The 19,692-nt window shown below is 44.1% G+C and overlaps 1 protein-coding gene across 1 annotated transcript in view; it reads left to right on the top strand.

Annotated features, from left to right (window-relative positions):
* The first annotated feature begins 2,378 nt into the window (after positions 1 to 2,378).
* The window catches only part of Prkaa1 (protein kinase AMP-activated catalytic subunit alpha 1), a 36,732-nt gene continuing 19,418 nt past the window's right edge, over positions 2,379 to 19,692 (top strand). Inside the window, exon 1 of the mRNA XM_059276275.1 lies at positions 2,379 to 2,537. Coding sequence (XP_059132258.1) covers positions 2,411 to 2,537 — 127 coding nt within the window. The 5' untranslated portion in view covers positions 2,379 to 2,410. The remainder of the gene's footprint in view (positions 2,538 to 19,692) is intronic.

The following is a 19,692-nucleotide window of genomic DNA, read 5'->3' as shown; positions in this document are numbered from 1 at the left end:
AGTATTAGATTCTCAAGTCTCTCGTGGTTTCAGGAGAAACTGGCAAATGGTTTTTACAAAACTCAGTTTCCGTTTGCTCTTTTGCAACATCCTAGGTTATGTAACTGGTACACAGTTGGACTATTTTGTTATTCTTTTTTTTTTTTAAAGCATTTACTTAATGTGTATATATGTAGGCATGCAAGGGGAGGTCAGAGGATAACTTTGGGAACCTGTTCTCTCCTTCTGCCGCGTAGGTTCTGGGGTTGGAACTCAGGTCTTCAGGCTTGGCAGTGTGTACCTTTAACTGGTGAGCCATCCCTCCGACCTCAGTTCGTGTTAGTTTTGAGAGAGTCCCACGGGTATAGTTCAGGGTGGCCTCAAAAGTCCCTAGGTAGCAGAGGATGACCTTGAACTTCTGCTCCCCCTGCTGATAATCTCAAGCGCTGAGATTGCAGCCATGAGCTGTCATGGTCACTTTTAAATGCTGCTGGGGATCAAACCCACAGCCTCACCCATGCTAGGCAGGCTCTCCACCAACTGAGCTACAGCCTTAGCCCAGCTACTTCTTTTAGATTAAAGTCAATAGCAGAACCTCCCTGGGCCAAATCCTAGCCATGAAGTAAATTAAGACGCTATTTCAGGAGGTGGGAGAAGTTAGAGGGTTTCCCTTCTAGAGTTCAGGGCTATTTCTGCCTTATAGCAATCCAAAAAGCCTCACAAGGCAAACAGGAAAAGTTGAAGCCAGTCGCTCAAATAAACCAGCGATAAAAAAAAAAAAAAAAGTCTTATTTTTCTGTGCGCTCAAGACCAGCCTGGTCTATGGAGTGAGTCCCAAGACAGCCAGAGCTACACAGAGAAACCCTGTCCCAAAAAACAAAACAAACAAGTCTTATTTGACCTTTCAACGTAAGTGTAAAGTAGGGAGATGATTATTCAAGACTCGTCTCAGTTACTGTTCTTTGCTTATAAAAATGCTCTAAGCCAGAGGTTCTCAACCTGTAGGTCGTGACCCTCCCCCACCTCTTTTTTTTTCAAACGACCCTTTTACAGGGGTTGCCTGTCAGAAAACCACAGGTATTTACACTGCAATTTGTAACAGTAGCAAAATTACAGTTATGAAGTAGCAACAAAAATAATTTTATGGTTTGGGGCGCGGGGGTGGGGGGTGGGGGATGGGGTGTGGGGGGGTACCACAACATGAGGAACTGTATTAAAGGATCGCAGCATTAGGAAGGCTGAGAACCAGTGCTCTAAGCTAAAAGTGGATTTCTTTCCCCTGAAGTGCTTTCCTTGGAACAAAGCAGTACTTAATGTATATGACGTTGATGTCAGAAGCTAGAACATAAGGAAACTGGGAGAGATGGCAATTTTCATACTGAAGAAACATGGCATTTCTTGTCTCTTAAAAACAAAACATCCCTTCATGAAGACTGACCATTTTGTCCATTGACATCAATAGGAATTGAAACTGTAAAACTGAAGAAGGGTATATATATAATGCATATATGATAATGCAATTGATTTTGCCTATTGTTGGGGCAGAATTGATTAACAGACTCGCTTGTAAATTCTATTGCAAACATATTTTCTTTGTGATACGTTTTGACTCCATTTATACCAACAATACATTCTTTTTTTAGCGCAGTGAAAGTGTACATTTTATTGAAAATGTGAAAATATTAATTTCTATACACCGTAAGTTCGGGATGACATCCCTCTTTCCTGAATACCCATACACTCGCACACATTCCCAGCCTGCTGCTCATCACAGAGGAAATTTGAGGGTAGCAAATTTCCTGGGACGGAAGACCCTCCAGGCTGCTTGAGCTGTGCGGTGCCCAATAGTAGTTAGTGGCTCCGAGTTTTTGTTGCTGTTTGTTTGTTTGAAGCTGTGGGAAGTATTAAAAGTGCAAGTGAAAACACCCTGGGCTTCCAGATGCCATTGAGATGAGATGAAAAACCAAGGTTAGAAGTCAGTGGAAGGGCGGTGTCCCCTGCCATGTTTCCAAAGCACACTGCACTCTCCCGGGGCAACGTTTCTGCACTGCCCTCCTGGGAATTACAGGGGAGGGTGGGCTTGTCCCCCTTCCCAAACAGTACCCCGGAGGGGCAACCTAGGGGAGGCTGTGGCCCGCCGCGCCGGAGGGGAAGCCAGGGAGCCCTCCCGCGCGCAGGTGGGCGGGCGGGCGCGCGCACAGGGATGCGGGGCGCCGAGGCGAGTACCGGCGCCGCTCCCGCCGCCCCGCCGCCGCCCAGCCCGCCAGGGGGAGCGAGTGCGCTCGGCGGCCGGCTGCGGGGACTGCGGGGCCTGCGCGGGCGGCGGCCGGCGACTGCGCCCCGCCGCGGCGCACCCGCGTCCCCACCCCCTCGGCCCCCGCCCACCCCCGGCGCGGCCCTACCCGCCCCCTCCGCCCCCTCCCGCGGCGCCATGCGCAGACTCAGTTCCTGGAGAAAGATGGCGACGGCCGAGAAGCAGAAGCACGACGGGCGGGTGAAGATCGGCCACTACATTCTGGGGGACACGCTGGGCGTCGGCACCTTCGGCAAAGTGAAGGGTGAGGACGGCCCGGCCAGCGCGGACCCCGCGAACCGAGGGCGACGGATGCCCTTTTCGCACTCCGCATCCTCCCCCGCGCCCGCCTTCCGGGTCTCTGGGCTCGGTGTCCCCGGTCCCCGGAGGCGCTGGGAGCGGAGCCCGAGGCCGCCGCGGGCTGCAGAGCGACGGGGCCCGCTGCGGTGGGGTGGGGGCGGTCGCCATGGCGACGGCGCGGCGCCCGAGGGGCGGGGATGTCTCGGGGTGCAACTTTCCCCGGCGAGGGAGTTGGGCGCTGCGCGCGCGCGCGGGGGGCGCCTGGCGGGGACGAGGAGGAGGGTCTCGCCTGGCACTCTGATCTCTTGTGCACCCTTGGCGCACGGCCAGCTCATCGCGCCTTGGCGGTCCTCGGAGTTGTCGCTGCCGCCTCGCTTTTGGGAGGTTGTCGACTTAAGTGCTTCTTCAGTTTTTCTGAATCGAAGTGTGTTCTCCCCAAAGTGAGGTAGCTGTGGGGAGATCTTTCAGAAATTAACACTAATAATAATACCCTTGTAAGAACTACTGATCTCCTTTAGGACATTTGATGGATATGCATGTGAACTGGCGCTGTGTTTTCTATGCATGGTTTACAGTTCAGTGCAGACTCAGTGCTTTAAGTTTTTATTTTTGGAAGTTTTGTGATTTCTGAAAGCCGTACCTGGTAGATAGGGGATATGTTACCCCCAGATAGTATTTATTAGCCTATTGGTACAGTTTCCGTTTATTCTCACAGTATATTTATATTGGTAATTTAGTGCATATCCTTTGGACTTTTTGTTTGTTTTGGTAGAATCCCCTCTTATTGTGGAAGCAAAAGTACAAGCATTCTGTTAACAAGCTTGCTCTCTAGCCCACCACCTCTGACAAGGAGAATTCTGATTGCAACCTTTGTGAGGTGGACTTTTTTCCCCTTTAAAATATTTAAGCTTGCTATTAAGTATTTAGAGGAAGGAAGTTTGGAACTGATAAGAAATAATTCATGCATCGGTTTTGGAGAAACATGACCATATGACCTGCATATAGTAAGCTCTTAGTAGACATTTGATTGAAATAAAAAGGTTCATAAAAACTTACATAGAGAGCTAACTGAGCTCTGTTCTCCCAGGAGGAACAGAAGAACCCTTCCTTCTCTTGCCCTTTCCCAGTCCTAAAACTTGGAAGTTGCTGTGTTACCCTCAGGGGAGCAAATCCGTAAACACTAGGAAAAATCAGCCAGCAAGCACTACAGTGTGGGGAGGAGGAGGAGCAGGTGAAATTCTAGGGTGGGTTCATACTAGGCCAGTAAGATGTTTGCTCTCCCAGGTTTCTGCCTGCCTGCCTGTCTGTCTATCTATCTATCTATCTATCTATCTATCTATCTATCTATTTATTTAGAGTTTTACAGAGCTGCCCAGGTTGGCTTTGAACTTGCCATCCTTTGTGTCTCAGCCTCCCAAGTAGCTGGTATTACAGGCGGCCCTTTCAGTGTTTTGTGTACTTTGAGCTAGGCCCTAATCCTTCTAGGCCATTTAGTTTACAAGTGTTGGAAAGAAGTGCTTCTTAGTGCCCTGATTGTAGTGATAAGCCAGTCTTGGCCTCCCCACCCTCCTTCTGAGGGTTCTGCTCAGAAGGTGGTGTCCACAGTTCCCCTGACGCAGAGCAGAGCGGACCAGGCAGATGAGAAAGGAAGAAGAGGTTGTGTGCAGCTTGGAGATTTGACCTGTGAAGTGTCAGTGACACACTCTTCCCCCTCAATGACTCTGCTTTTCCTTTCCTTAACCTTCACTTCTCCACCCACACAGCCTTCTCTTGAAATACTATCCTGTCAGTCATAAACCTCCCCAAATAGAGAGGACCAGTGTGAGTCAGAGGATCATAGCTTCATGGTTATAATTAAACTTGTCCTTAAACTTGTTAGTTGATGTCGGTCTCATTATTCAACCAGTTCATCTTAAAACTGTTAAACAGTTGGGATGCTTTTTTTTAAAAAAAAATTTATTTAATTTTATTTTATGTGCATTGGTGTGAGGGGGTCAGATCTCCTGGAACTGGAGTTACAGACAGTTGTGAGCTGCCATGTGGGCGCTGGGAATTGAACCTGGGTCCTCTGGAATAGCAGCCAGTGCTCTTAACCACTGAGCCATCTCTCCAGGTTCTTAAAAAATTTTTTTTGATAACCATGACTTTTGCTGTGATCCTCTCCATAGCATGGAATGGCTGTATGTCTTCTGGTGTGGGGGATAGCATGACCATGAGGTGAGTGAGACCCAGGCTTGGATGTATGTGTGTTGGGAGCATCTTTTTTTCCCTGAGTACTTGGATTCAGTATATGGTTATATGTGTTCTTGCTCTTGCTGGAGGGGCACCTACAAAGAATGAGTATTGTTAGGGTAGGAGAGAACACAGGGGGTGGGGGCCGGAATGTTCAGTGAGTGGATAAAATTAACTACTGTAGTGGTCGTATTGGTAATTAACCCCAGTCTTAGTTTGATAAGAATTCTTAGAGATAAGAGCATTCGTCCTGCCGGGCACTAGCACTCGGGAGGCAGAGGTAGGTGAATCTCTGTGAGTTCGAGGCCAGCCTGGGCTACAGAGTGAGTTCCAGGACAGGCTCCAAAGCTACACAGAGAAACCCTGTCTCAAAAAGAGCATTTGTCCTGTGTTGTAACTTTCAAGTATTATATATGTTGGTAAATTTCTTAAATATATGTAAGAAAATTTAACAGAAAATGTGATCATGATAGACAAATAAATCCCCAGTATGATATTCAGTGCCTCCAGGGAATTTAAATTTTTTTGTGTGTGTGTTGTTGTTGCTTGTTTGTTTTATGACATAGGGTCTCCTTTAGCCCAGGTTGGCCTCAAACTGTGTAACTGAGGAGGGCCTTGGACTTCTGATCCTCCTGCGCCTGCCCCCCCCCCCTTGTCTACCGTGTGAGGAACTGAACCCCGGGCTTTGTGCATGCTCCACCAGCTGAGCCACATTACCAGTTCTAGAAGTGTAATTTTGTGGCTAAATTGATAGTGATTATCTTGTTATGAAATAATTACTAATGAAAATAATCGGGTTACTTAATGCTGACATTTGGAGGGGAAAGGTTAAACAGAAAACTAGGGTTTGTGATTGGGCTTGAATGACAATTTTCAAGGTATCTTTTTTTTTTTCCTCTGTTTGTCAAGGTGTCAGTCTCTATTCCTTTGCATGTCATCTCCCACCTCCCATAGAACTCTTACAAAAGCATCAATGAACAGAGTCATGTTCCTATAATAGTACAGGAAAATGGCAGCTCTTGAGAGTTTTTATGGGCTGCATGTGTCTTCAGTAAATAAGTTACTTCTGCATATGATCTGTTAGGTTGGTGAGTATTTCTCTATTTTAAACCATTATTTCAGGTAAATAGATACTCTTTGAATGAATCAGGAAAATTCCCTCAAGTTAAAAATAAAATATATACGTATACATATATGCATACACATATATTGTATATGTCCATATACGCCATATATATTTGGCATGAGTGAATCTTTAGAAAATAAGGGTAGGCACCAAAGGCAAGTTGTAGAGACAGGCATGCTGGGACATGCTTGTCATCTCAGCACTTGGGAGGCCAAGACAGGAAGGTTATTATCTTGATAAGATACTGAGTTTGAGTCCTGCTGGGGCTACATGAGACCCTGGTTCTAAAAACAAAAACACAAGTTCATGTTGTAGAAGAATATATAACATCTAATATTTATATAGATTAAAAAACATACAAAACACTCGTCTAATGCCAGTACAAATTAATATTATCTGTAGTGGCCGACAGTATGTACTAAAGTTAGCCCAGCAATTGAACTTGTAGGAATTTATTCTGTATGTGTGCACGCGCTTGGAGATTGTGTTATTTGTTATGGTGTGTATAATATAGAAGTTTAGAATTAGCTGGGTGTGGTAACATACACTGTAAACTCAGTACTTGAGAGCTAGAGGCAGGAGGATTAGGAGTTAAAGGCCGGCCTCTGCTATATAAGTTAAAGATCAGCCTGGGCTGCCAGAGATCTTGCCTCAAAAAACTGAACAACAATTACAATAAAAAGTTTAGAAATAACTTTTTACACACACACACACACACATACACACACACACACACACACACACACACACGTTCGGCACACTTATGCCATGGTGCATATGTGGAGGTCAGAGGAAAACTTGAGAGTGAATTCTTTCTTTCTAGAGTTCTTTCTATCATGTTAGTCCCAGGGATCAAACTCGGATCCTTAAGGATCTTTACACACTAAACCTTCTCCCTGGAACTAAAATCTTTCTTTCTATCTACCCTCCCTCTCTCTTTCTCTCCTTCCTTCCGGAACCCTCACCCCCCTACCCCTTTCATTTTTTTCAAGACAGGGTTTCTCTGTCTAACAGTCCTGGAACTCACTTTGTAGACCAGGCTGGCCTTGAACTCACAGAGATCTGCCTGCCTCCGTCTTTTGAGTGCTGGGATTAAAAGCATATGCCACCACCTGGCTGGAACTAACTTCTCTGAAAGGTGAATAGTTAGTTTCTCCATGCAATGAAATACCTTATAAACATTTAAGGGAGAAGTAAGGAATTTTATATAATTTAGAGAAAAGTTTTCCAGGTATATTTTAAGAGCAAAAAAGTAATGTATAGCTACCTACCATTTATCTATGGAAAGCAGAGGCAAATATGCACATTACTGTTTCTCTGTTTGTGGTTTGTTTCTATGTAGATATACACAAAACTGCTGTGGTCTTTGCTCCAGAGACTGGGTACCCAAGGATGCTGTAGTGTTGTGCAACCTTTATTCTTTTGTGCGTGCACCACAGTCATTTTTAAATAAGTAAAATTGATGAAAGGAATGAGATGTCACTGTATTTTTATGAATTTATACTTACATAATAAAAATATATTAGTGTGTGGAGAGATGGACACTGAATTCAGAATGGTGGTCACTTCTTGGGGAGAGATGAAGAAAAGCTCTGGGAGGAATCATCTAGGTTCTCAAATGTGTCTGTAATGTATTGCTTAAGCAGCTGGTGCTTGAGTTTTGGTATGACTCTGAAAAAAAAAAAAAAACAACCTTATCTTTTTTTTTTTCTTTCAGTTTTTCAAGACAGCGTTTCTCTCTGTGTAGCTCTGGCTTTTCAGGAACTCACTTGGTAGACCAGGCTGGCCTTGAACTCAGAAAGATCCACCTGCCTCTGCCCCCCAAGTGCTGGGATTAAAGGCGTGCGCCACCACCGCCCAGCACTTTTTTATTTATTAGTGTGTGTGTGTGTGTGTGTGTGTGTGTGTGTGTGTGTGTGTGTGTTTGGCATTGTGTAGATATTAGAGGAGAACTTTCTGGAGTTGGTGCTTTCCTTCTACCACGTGGGTCCTGAGGCTGGAACTCAGGTTATCAGGTTATCAGCTCTGTTGCCTTAATCAGCTGTGCATCTCACTGGCCCTTGGCATGTTTTGATATGCCTGAAGGAAATCTTTTCAACAACTCCTCCCTCGCCAGGATTAAGCTATTTCCTAATACTTCTAGTGGGGTTTTCTTCTAATTTTAGAAGGGACACGAAATGGTCAGGTGGCTACAGTGCTTTCAGGGGACATTCCTGTCCCCGTGGCATCTCTAGCCTGTTAAAATCCTTTCTTTAAAAATACCACCCTGTCTCGAAAACAAACAAACAAAACCATAAATTAAAAAAAAGGATCTTGTTACACTTGAGTATTCCGGATCTGGTTAGATCATTTGTTGGCAATGTTTTGTAGTTAGAGTTCTCGGTAGAGAGCAGTAACTTGGTAGTTTGTTAGCTCGTCTTTAGTTCAATAACCCGCTGATCTTGTGAGGTAGACCCTCTGGATGAGGCTATGCCTGTGTTGCATTTTGCTTCAGAGTAACCTTTTAGCACTGTTGAAAACATAGTAACAGTCTGAAAAATACAGATTAAGTGTTGGTAAAGGGCAGGCGGGGCCCCTCAGGGAATAGATACTCCTGACAAAGTCCTTTTCTTACTTACATTCACTGATTGACGGGAACAGCAATTCTGGGGAACAGCAATTTCTTTGACTCCGCCTAAGTTTACTCAATAGAGAATCTTTAGCCCAGTTTTGAGAAAACAGTTCTGATTCTGACTTTATGCCATTCCCCGCTTCCCCCTCTCACTGCAGTGGTTGGTAGAGGATGTGTACATCTTTCCTCTTGCTCCTCTTCATTGCAGTGGGTAAGAAAGAGTGGATAAGTTGGAAGACTTGGAGTCGCAAGAGCAGTTGGATTTGATCAGAAATTACTTTGACAAATTACAGACCAGCAGAGTTTCTTCATGCTTAAAATAACAGCTTGGCAGACTTATTGTGAGGCCTCCGATACTGTTTTTCAAAGTTTTCTGCTGCTGAAATGTTAATGTTGCCAATCCTACTCAAGGCAAACATTTCCGTGTTCCTGTGCATCTATACTAGCAACATTGTAATGCCATAGCTTTAAATGACTGATTGAACTTGGAGGAAGAGGTGAAGATTGGGTAAATTGAAGAGGTGTGTAGTTTTCTGGTTGTTTTTCGAGACAGGATTTCTCTGTGGTGTAGCCTCGCCTGTCCTGGAATTCTTTGTAGACAAGGCTAGCCTTGAACTCTGCAATCCCATCCTCCTTGAACTCTGCAATCCCATCACCGTCTGAGTGCTGGGATCGAAGGTGTGCACCACCCTGCCCAGCTGAGATAAGGTCTATTTTGAAAGAGAAAATATTTTATGATCATCAGGGTTGAGACATTGCTTAAAAACCTTAGAGATGTTTGTATTATTATTTTTAATTTGTGTATATCTGTGTGTTTTTGTACGTCTGTCTGTGTTATGGCACTTTGTGTGTGTGTGTGTGTGTGTGTGTGTGTGTGTGTGTGTGTGTGTGCATGTGTGCAGGGTCTCTCCCCTTAAGTCAGAACTCACTTATTTGGTTAGTGTGGCTAAACCAGCCTGCTCTGGGGGGTTAAAAGGAGGTAAAACAAGTGTAAAAGGACCTACTTCACACACGACTAACTGATATGTAAGTTAAGATCTAGCAAATGTCAGAATAATCTTCTGCCATTGTTAGTCTGATTTTTGTATTGACCAGTCAGCTGCCGATGATGGACCATGAAGAAGTAAAATGAAGCAAACAGGAGGGAAAATTCTGTGACTCTTTTTACTAGGGGCACAATACATCCAAATCAAATGCCTTAATGGCAGGGATGGAGAGTCAGGAGTGTCTCATTTACTGTTCTGTTGCCGTGCAAAGACACCATGACTAAGGCAACTTACAAAAGAAAGCATTTTTATTTTATTTTAGAAGGTACATCCATAGCCATCATAGCAGGGAGCATGGCAGTGGCAGGCAGGCAGGTGTGGCACTGGAGCAGTAGCTAAGAGCTAACATCTGATTCATAAACAGGAGGCAGGGAGGGGGTGGCAGACAGACAGGCAGGCAGGCAGGCGGACAGACAGAGAGACAGAGATAGACACACACACTGGGCCTGGTGTGGGCTATTGAAACCTCAAAGCCCACACCTTCACAACAAGGCCACATCTCCTAATCCTTCCTAAACAGTCCACCAAAAACCAAACATTCAAACCCACAAAGAGATTCCATGTTTAACAGTTTTGTTTGTTTGTTTGTTTTTACTTGATAATTTCTCAGAGCCTTGTTAATAAACATAAAGAGTCTATAGAAGGTAGAATATACATCCTTTCCTAGGTTTGGGAAATCTTTTTCTGTGGAGGCTCCAGTCCTCCACATATTATATACATACATTATACATAAAGTACAATCTATTTTATGCTTACAGAACATGGCTTGAGAAAATCAATTCTGGTACTTTTAGCTGTATGACTTTTTCATCCAGTAGGAAATAATCAGAGCACTGGAGAAGGGCTGTGGAGGGTGATTGCTGATAGGCTGTGGAGGGATGCAGCTCAGCTTCAAAGGGAGAAAACCCCAGGAGCATCGGCAAAATTGGCTAGTCATAGAAGTCCTCTGAGCTAAACAGCTCCCAGCAAAGCATTGTATGAAGGCACGTTGTATGTGTTTACATAAGCTGAACATTTGTGTCCCTGTCCTTATGAACACTGTATTTTGTTTTGAAACCTTGGGCATGTATAGTCCAGTTTAGAAAGCCTTTTTTCTAGGACTCTTGTTAGCAATGCTATTTTTAAAATTTATTATTATTTTAAAAATTATGTTGGTGTATGTGTTTGTATGTATGCACATGACTGCAGTGCCCGTGGAGGCCAGAGGTGTTGGATCCCCTTCCTGAAGCTGAAGTGACAGATGGTTGTATGCCTCCTGATGTGAGTGGTCCTCTGGAAGAGCAGTCTGTGCTCTGAACTGCTGAGCCATCTCTCCAAACCCCTCCACCTCCAGAATGCTGGCCGCTTTTTAAATTGATAAGCATATCACCTTGCTGGGGCTGCAGTAGCAGTACTAAAGATCGGTGGCTTAAAACAAGAGAACATTATTCTCTTCCAGTCTGGAGGTCAGAGGTGGAAGCCTGGGGTCCCCAGGGCTGTGCCCCCTTTGAAGGTCAGTGGAGAATGTGTTCCTTCCTTCTCAGCTTCTGCTGGCTCCTGGTTTTGATTGGCTTGTGGTAGCATAGCTCCTGTCTCTTCTGCTGCCTCATAGCTAGTCATCATCTGTCTGTCTGCACCCTCTCCTTATGAAAACAAGTCCTTAGCTAATTGTAAGCTCATCCTGAATGTAGCATCACAGCATTTTGACACCCTCTACTAATTCCATTTGTAAAGAGCTATTTCCAAATAAGAGAGCGTTCGGAGGTTCCAGGTAGATGCAGATCTCAGCTCACCAAACGCATTGTGGTGTTTCATGTTTTATTATTCATGCGCACACCGACACACGTGTGGAGGCCAGAGGAGGATGTCAGGTGTTTTCCTCTATTGTTCTCTGTTGTTCAAGGTCCCTCACTGGACCTGAAGCTAACGCACCCTGAAGCCCAGGCTGGCTGGCAGCTCCTGGGATCTGCCTGTCTCTGCTCTTGAGATGCTAAGGTTCCAGGCATGCATTGCCATTCTTGGCTTTTATGTGGGAGCTGAGAATTTAAACCAGGTCCTCTTGCTTTCTTAGAAAGGTCTTTCACCTTTAAAGCTCTATGCTTTTTCTCTTTTCTTTTAAAGGATTTAGTTAATTAGTTAATTTATGTATGTATTTATTTTTTGAGACTAGGTCTTTCTACATAGCTGTGGCTGTCCTGGAACTTTCTATAAAGACCAGGTTGGCCTTGAACTCATAGAGATCAACTGCCGTTAATCCCCTCTGGGATTAAAACCATGTGCCACCACCACCCACTCTTAAATTCTGGGGTAACTTATAAGGTGATTTGAGATGTTTTAGCAAAATGTCTTTGTGGTATATCTTAAGATTTTTAAATTTCAAAAACTATAAAAAGATTTTGAAGTTGTTAGGAGGCAGGTTTCTTAGCAGACAAAGTGTATGTTCTAACATAGGAAAAAGATTAAATGAAAAAGTGAAATTTTAGAACGATTTTTTTCATTATGGGAAAATTCCATCTATTATTTTCAAAACTGCACTATAAACTGAAGATGCTTCTGATTGTTCAACTTTTATATGTTTTATTAGAAAGATGCATCTATATGCATTACACTGTGCAATTTCTTTTGGAAGATTTATCTTTTTTTAAAAGTTTAATTTTACATATAATCATTATTTGAGATAGGTTTTCACTCTGTAGACCAGGAGGCCTTCAACTCAGAGTTCTGCCTTCTTAGTGGGGGGATTAAGGGTGGACACCATACGCCTGGCTATTTATTATTATTATTATTATTATTATTATTATTATTTTTTGGTTTTTCGAGACAGGGTTTCTCTGTGTAGCTTTGCGCCTTACCTGGAACTCACTTGGTAGCCCAGGCTGGCCTCAAACTCACAGAGATCCGCCTGGCTCTGCCTCCCGAGTGCTGGGATTAAAGGCATGCGCCACCACCGCCCGGCTATTTATCATTTTTAATTATGTGTGTGGAGGGGGTCTGTGTGTGGGTTTGCACTTGTGAGTGCTGGTGCCAGCAGAGGCCAGAATTCTTGAGTCACTGGAGCTGGAGTCATTGGGAGTTGTGAGCAGCCCAATGTAGGTGCTGGGAAAAACCTGATGTGGGTGCTGGAAGCTGAACTCAGATTCTCCGCAAGACCATTGGGAGTTCCTAACTGCTGAGCTATCTTTCCAGCTCCCAGATTTATCTTTTTCTAAGAGGTATATTATTACGAGCTGGCAAGATGGCTCTGTGGGTACAAAGCCTTGCTGTGCAAGCTTGGTGAACCTGAGTTCTTTCCTTGGAGGCTGGGTGGAGGAGAGAACTGACTCCCGAAGGTTCGTCTCTGACCTCTGCGTGTGTGCTGGGGCACTAGGGTACCCACATTCACACATACATGCCACACATAAAGTAATAATCCATAAAAATCATCTTAAAATGTTTAAAGAGTGTTAGCACATTTCCTCTCTTGGAAGAAGCAAGAAGTGTTTAAACCCAGTCTGAGTTTAGCTTTTGGCTGCGCCGCTCACCAGCTGTGTACCTGTGGATAAGTTATATCTTTGTGTGCCTCTGTTCCCTGTAGGAAGGATGTTAGTAATACCAGTCTTCCAAAGTTGGTGAGAGTCGCAATATGTTTGTGTACACAGTGGATGGACTGTTGACTAATAAGGTGGATGACTTCATTGTATTGCATAATACAAACCAGCTAGATTTATATTACAGAAAAAGGTACTTGTTTAAGAAGACATTACTTAAACTATAGTCAAATGAGCCTGTCTCCCCAATACACCCCCCCCCCCCCCCCCCCCCCGCCCCAGACTGTTCCCATCTGTGGCCATAGAGCTGTTCCTGAAAATTTTAGGTAGAAGGTGACATGGTTGTAAGTGTGTAGCAGTGACCTGTTGAATATTAACCGGTGAGGAAGTGGGCTGAACTTTGGAATCCGGAAATCTCGGGCTTGGAGTGTGGTGGGTTGGGATGGTGGGATTTAAGCTGATGAGAGGGTGGCACCAAAGGCTCATGTTTAGCTTTGATAAGGGTTTGCTGCTGAAGGCAAGTGAACAGGAACCACTGGTCAAAGAGCTAAGATCCCAGCGGCTGTTGGAGCGTTCAGATGGGTAATTCAGGGCCAATTAAATAGCGCTGGGGGACTGCTTTGGGAAGAATGGAAACTTGTCTCTGAATACTGATAGCCACAATCATTTGTGGTCCCTTACTATGTGCTAGACAGTGTGAAAGGTGCTTTACAAACACTGCTTTATGTGCCATTATGGCCGCCCTTGTAGAACAGGAGGTTGCATTGACAGTTTTTTAACTTGCCTGTGGCAGATGTCTACTAAATACCTTCAAACAGGAACAACACTCAGGGCTACGGAATCTCTGCTTTGTACTCACACTGCCTTCTGGGGTGGACAGGAAACTGGGTGTGCAATCTGCCCCAGTGAAAGGTTGGATCTGCTAATGCCTAGTGTTGTAGCTGTCTGCTTGGATTTTTTTTTTAAAACTGAAACGAATATAAAACAGTAAAGTTTTAAAAACAGTGCCTAGAGAATACCTTTCTTCTTTTTCTGTAGGTGGCAGATGTGGAAGTCTGTAACTTTGCTTACTCTTCGTATTGATAGGAACATGTCTCACAGGAGTCTTCTGTATTGGAACAACAATGGATTAAACTATTTTCTGAAATTAGTCATTAGGAGATTTGCAGTCTTTTGTTCTTACATAATAAGCTGTGATAAACTGAGAAACATTTATGAATGTTTGCAGTTTACTTTGTAGTTCACCTTGGGGCACTACATTTTTTTCTTTTTAAATACAGTGTCATCTTTAACTCTCAAGACATTTATTGGTTTCCCTAAAGAGTTCTATTGGTTCATCCAGCCACCCCCCTCACACAAAAAAGGCACTATTATGTTAGTTTTTTATTAAGCAGACAGAAAAAGCTATCATACTACTTTCTCTGTTGCTTCCTTTCTGTTGAGTTCATTGATGTCTGTGTGCTGGGAGGTATGAAGGACCCCTGGCTTTATGATTGCTAATGTAGTACCTGCCATTCCCTGGTCAACCCTTCTCAGTTTTTATCTGAATACAGTTGAATTTATGTGACTTTTTTTGCTCTTTTTTGTATTTAAATAAGTAGCCCAACCCCCATTTTCATTTGTGTGTGTGTGTGTGTGTGTGTGTGTGTGTGTGTGTACCATGTTGTGTTAGTGGAGGTCAGAAGATGACTTTGAGGAGTAGGTTCTTTCCTTCCACTACGTTGATCCTAGGAATTGAACTCAAGAACTCAGGTCATCAGACTTGGAGTAAGCAACCTTACCTACTGAGCCACGCTAGATTTTTTTTTTTTTTTTTTGAGACAGAATCTTACACATTAGCCTCAGTTGGCCTTGAATGTGACAATCCTCCTGTCTCAGCCTTCTAAGCATTGTAATCATAGGTATGAGCCACCGTATCTGGAAATGTCAGTCTTATATATTACAGGCTGACCTTGAACTGGCTAGGATGACCTAGAACTTCTGATCCTCCTGTGCTACCTTCTGTGGCCTGGAACTTCAAGGGTGCACCATCACACTCACTTACACAGTTTTGGGGATCAAACCCAGTGCTTTTTGTCCATGCTATCTATGTAAGCACTTTACCAACTGAGTTACATCTGCAACCCTGCTTTATGAGTACAAGACAGGGTCTTGCTGTGTAGCCCAGACTAGCCTCAAATTCTTGGCAGTTCCTCTTGCCTTAGCTCTCTAGTGCTCGGATTATAGGTGTGTGACACCACTCAGGTTGCTCGTTGTGTATGTGCATATCTGTCTTAGTTAGGGTTTCATTGCTGTGAAGAGACCCATGACCACAGCAACTTTTATAAAGGAAAACATTTGACTGGGGTGGCTTACACTTTCAGAGGTTTAGTCCGTTATCATCATGGTGGGACATGGCAGTGTGCAGGGCAGACATGGTGCTGGAGAAGGAGCTGAGAGTTCTACATTTTGATCCACAGGAGGTGGACTGTGTCACTGGGCATAGCTTGAGCATAGGAGACCTCAAAGCCCACCCCTACAGTGATACATTTCCTCCAACAAGGCCATACTACTCCAACAAAACCATGCCTTCTAATGATACCATTCCCTATGCGCTTATGGGGGCCAATTACATTCAAACTACCACAATATACATATATCTGTTTTTAGTTGCCAGTATACATTTGTGTTCATGGGTGTGTATGTTTGTGCAGAATAGGGGTCAACCTCTGTCTGTGGTTCCTCTGGCAGTGTCCACCTTGTTTTTTTGTTTTGTCTTGAAACAGGTTTTCTTTATATGTGTAGCCAGGCCAGCCTAGAACTCACTATGTAGACCAGGGCTGGCCTTGAACTCACAAAGATCCACCTACCTCTGCCTCCTGAGTTGCTGAGATTAAAGGTGTGCACCTAGTTTTTTGAGATTGGGTTTCTCACTGTCTTGGAGCTCATGGACTATGCTAGGTTGGTTTATAAGAAATGCAAGGTATAAAATCCCAAATGAGTCAGAGAGAATATTCAGAACCTCCTACTTTAGCTCTTTACTCAAGAAAAGAAATTATATCTACAGTTTTGGAAAACCTCAAGTGTTTTTGAAAAGAATTATGAATGTGTATGTATCTATGTGTATGTAGGACCATGTGTGACTCAGTGGGCTGGTGAGAGGCAGTCTTCAGGAGTTATCTCTCTCCTTCCACTGAGTGGACCCCAGGATCAAATGCAGGCTGTCAGATTGGCAACAGATGCCCTTGTCTACTGAGCTCTCTCCCTGGCCCTCAATTATTTATTTACATTAGTTGGGTTGATGCTCAGTTGAGCAGGGCCTAGTAGAAGACTGGTGTTGACTTGTGTTGAAGTTGAGGCCCAAATGGATTGTTTTCCAGTATTCTTTCCAGGTCCGAGTCTGCTATTACTCTGTTCTGTCTCCTAGTTGTGGCTCAGTTAGAGAGCTGATGGAGAAAGGGCCCCCACAGGGCCAGAGCTTGTGAATTTGGGGGACAGTTTGAACAGATGAGATTAAGTGTCAATAAACTAGTTCCCAGACAGAAAGTACTTCCCAAATCGGGCTATAACAGTTGCTGTTCTTAATCATATCTAATTAGGATTTGAGATTGGCAAAAGCCATGTCAGAACTTTAGAATGTTCTTGATTTTATACTAATTTTAGCATTTTCTTCTTCCTGTATATTTTCCTAATATAGTTATAGTCATATTTCTTTTACTTTTCTATATTTGACTGCATGAATAACGTCTTAGGGTTTTTATTGCTGTGCAGAGATACCAGGACCATGGCAACTCTTATAAAGGAAACATTTAATTGGGGCGGCTCGCTTACAGTTTCAGAGGTTCAGTCTATTATCATCATGGTGGGGAGCACGGCCGTGGGCAGGCAGACACTACGCTAGATGAGTAGTTGAGAGTCCTACATCTTGTAGGCAACAGGAAGTCAGTTGAGACACTGGGTGGTATCCTGAGCGTAGGAAACCTGAAAGCCCGTCCCCACAGTGACACACACATAGTAATTGCTGAACCAACACTGTAGCTTGTTTCTTTTTTTTTTCTCTTCTTGGTTTTTTGAGACTGGGTCTCACTAACGTAGCCCTGGATGGCCTGGAATTCACTGTGTAGACCAAGCTGGCCTCGAACTCAGAGATACACTTGCATCTGCCTTTTGAGTGCTGGGATTAAAGGTACGTGCCACCATGCCTGGCTTCATAGTTCATTTCTTATAGAACCTTTAGTTCTTTCTGGCTTGAATTAATGAATTACTTCATTTTTTCTGACTTTTCTTTGAAATTAAGGCTATTTCCCATGTCTTCTAGTACCTTTATAATAAATCTCTGTCTCAAATAATATTCCATGCTTTTTTTTTTTTTTTTTTTTTTTTCTTCCCAAGACAGGGTTTCTCTGTGTAACCGTGGCTGTCCTGGAACTCGCTTTGTAGACCAGACTGGCTTTGAACTCTGGCGCTATACCTGCCTCTGCCTCCCGAGTGCTGGGATTAAGGATGTGCGCCACCACACCTGGCTTTAATGTTCCGTCTGAATTTGCTGCTGTCCAACATCTCTCCCCTGTAGCTTTCTTTCCTCACCATCTGGGAATTTTCTTAGTTTTCCTCCTGCTTTGGACTCCTGTTTTGGGGGGGGTGGGCTCATTTGGCTCTGGTGCCAGTTAAGCTAGTCTTGAGATCTTTTTATAGCCCCAAATGGCCTTAGCCGCCTCCTCTCTCTCTCTCCTCTCCTCATTACAGGCATGCACTACCACACTTGGCCTTGCTGGTTTGCTTTTGGAGACGGTGCCCCATTCGGTAGCCCTTGCTGGCCAGAAACTAGTAGCAGTGCTTCCAAGACCAGGAAAAGAAGCCAGCACAGTCTTGGATCTCTCCTTCTTCTCTTTGTCCTCTGTTCTTTTTTATTGAGACAGGGTTTCTCCATGTAACAACTCTGGCTGTCCTGGATCTCTCTCTGTAGACCAGGCTGGCGTCAAACTCACAGAGATCTGCCTGTCTCTACCTCCAGAGTGCTGGGATTAAATTAAGTGTGTGCCACCAGCTGCCTGGTTTAGATCTCTTCTTAACTAGATATGATGTCTTCTTTTTTTGTTTGTTGGTTTCCATTCTGATTTTGATAGGATCTATATTCTCTCGTAGGTTCCTGATAAAGGGCACACATAGATGTTAAACTGTTGGAGACTGTGCCGTCAGTAGCAGTATCCGAATTTTTCTGTGCCCATTGACTGTTTGGGTAGACATAGCATTGGACAAAATGGAATCCCTTTAAAAATGATTTATTTATTTTTTATGTGCATGGGTGTTAACTCTGCATATATATCTGTGTACTGTGTGTGTGTGCCTGGTGCCCAAGGAGGCCAGAAGAGGTTATCAGATCCCCTGGAACTGAAGTTATGGATAGTTATGGGCCGCCATATGGGTGATGGGAATTGAACCGGGGTCCTCTAGAAGCACAGGTGGTACCACTGACCCATCTCTCCAACCTAAACTCACTTCTTTTTAAGTTTCATATTTAAAACTGGAACTACGTGCCATTGAGCCAAAACTGAAAAAAATACATGGGCTGTTAATAGTAGAGGAAGCATGTCAGTGCCACAGGGGAGTTTATTTATTTTGCTTTGTATGTGTGCATGTGTGTGTTGTATGTGCACATGCCAGGCTAGAGGGTGTGGCCTGCTTTATTATCAATCTCTGGCCTTTTCTCTTGAGATAAGATCTCTCTCTCTCTCTCTTTTTTTTTTTTTTGGTTTTTTGAGACAGGGTTTCTCTGTGTATCTTTTTGGAGCCTGTCCTGGAACTCATTTTGTAGACCAGGCTGGCCTGGAACTCACAGAGATCCACCTGCCTCTGCCTCCCGAGTGCTGGGATTAAAGGCATGCGCCGCCGCCGCCACCACCACCACCACCACCACCGCCTGGCAAGATCTTTTTTGAAACTAGGCAGTCAGCTAGTAAGCCCCAGTGATCTCCGACTCTGCCCAACTGCCCTCTTTACCCCAGTCTTGGGGTTATAGGCATGTATCATGCTACGGGTTTTTTTTTTTTTCCCCATGGTTTTTCAAGACAGGGTTTGTCTGTGTAGCCCTGGCTATCCTGGAACTCATGCTGTAAACTAGGCTGGCCTCAAACTCAGATATCCATCTGCCTTTGTGTCTGGGATTAAAGTCATGCGCCATCACCCAGCAAATGATTAATTTTTAAATTTTTTTTATTTTATTTTATGTGCATTGGTGTTTTGCTGCATGCATATCTGTGTGAGGGCATCGAGTCCTCTGGAACTGGAGTTAGAGTTGTGAGCTGCCACATGGGTGCTGGGAATTGAACTGAGTCCTCTGGAAGAGCAGTCAGTGCTCTTTTTTTTTTTTTTTTTTTTTTAATTTGAAAGAGTTTATTTTGGCTGTGGCTCCGGAGAGAGAGTAGAACATGGCAGGGAAGCAAGGAAACCAGCCACGGTACAGTGGTCGGAGCAAGAGTCTGAAACATGTCAATCTTGTCAGGGAGTTTCCTAAGGGTGCAAAGCCTATGCAGAACTTGGTTGGGGGCAGCAAACCAAGAGGTCTCCTAACTGAGAATTTGCATGTAGCATTGTCTCTTTGGGGAGCTCCAATAAGAGGT

This window comes from Peromyscus eremicus, chromosome 11 (assembly GCF_949786415.1).
Source record: "Peromyscus eremicus chromosome 11, PerEre_H2_v1, whole genome shotgun sequence".
NCBI lineage: Eukaryota > Metazoa > Chordata > Mammalia > Rodentia > Cricetidae > Peromyscus > Peromyscus eremicus.
Note: the sequence above shows the minus strand (reverse complement) of the source record. Positions and strands in the feature narration are given on the sequence as shown.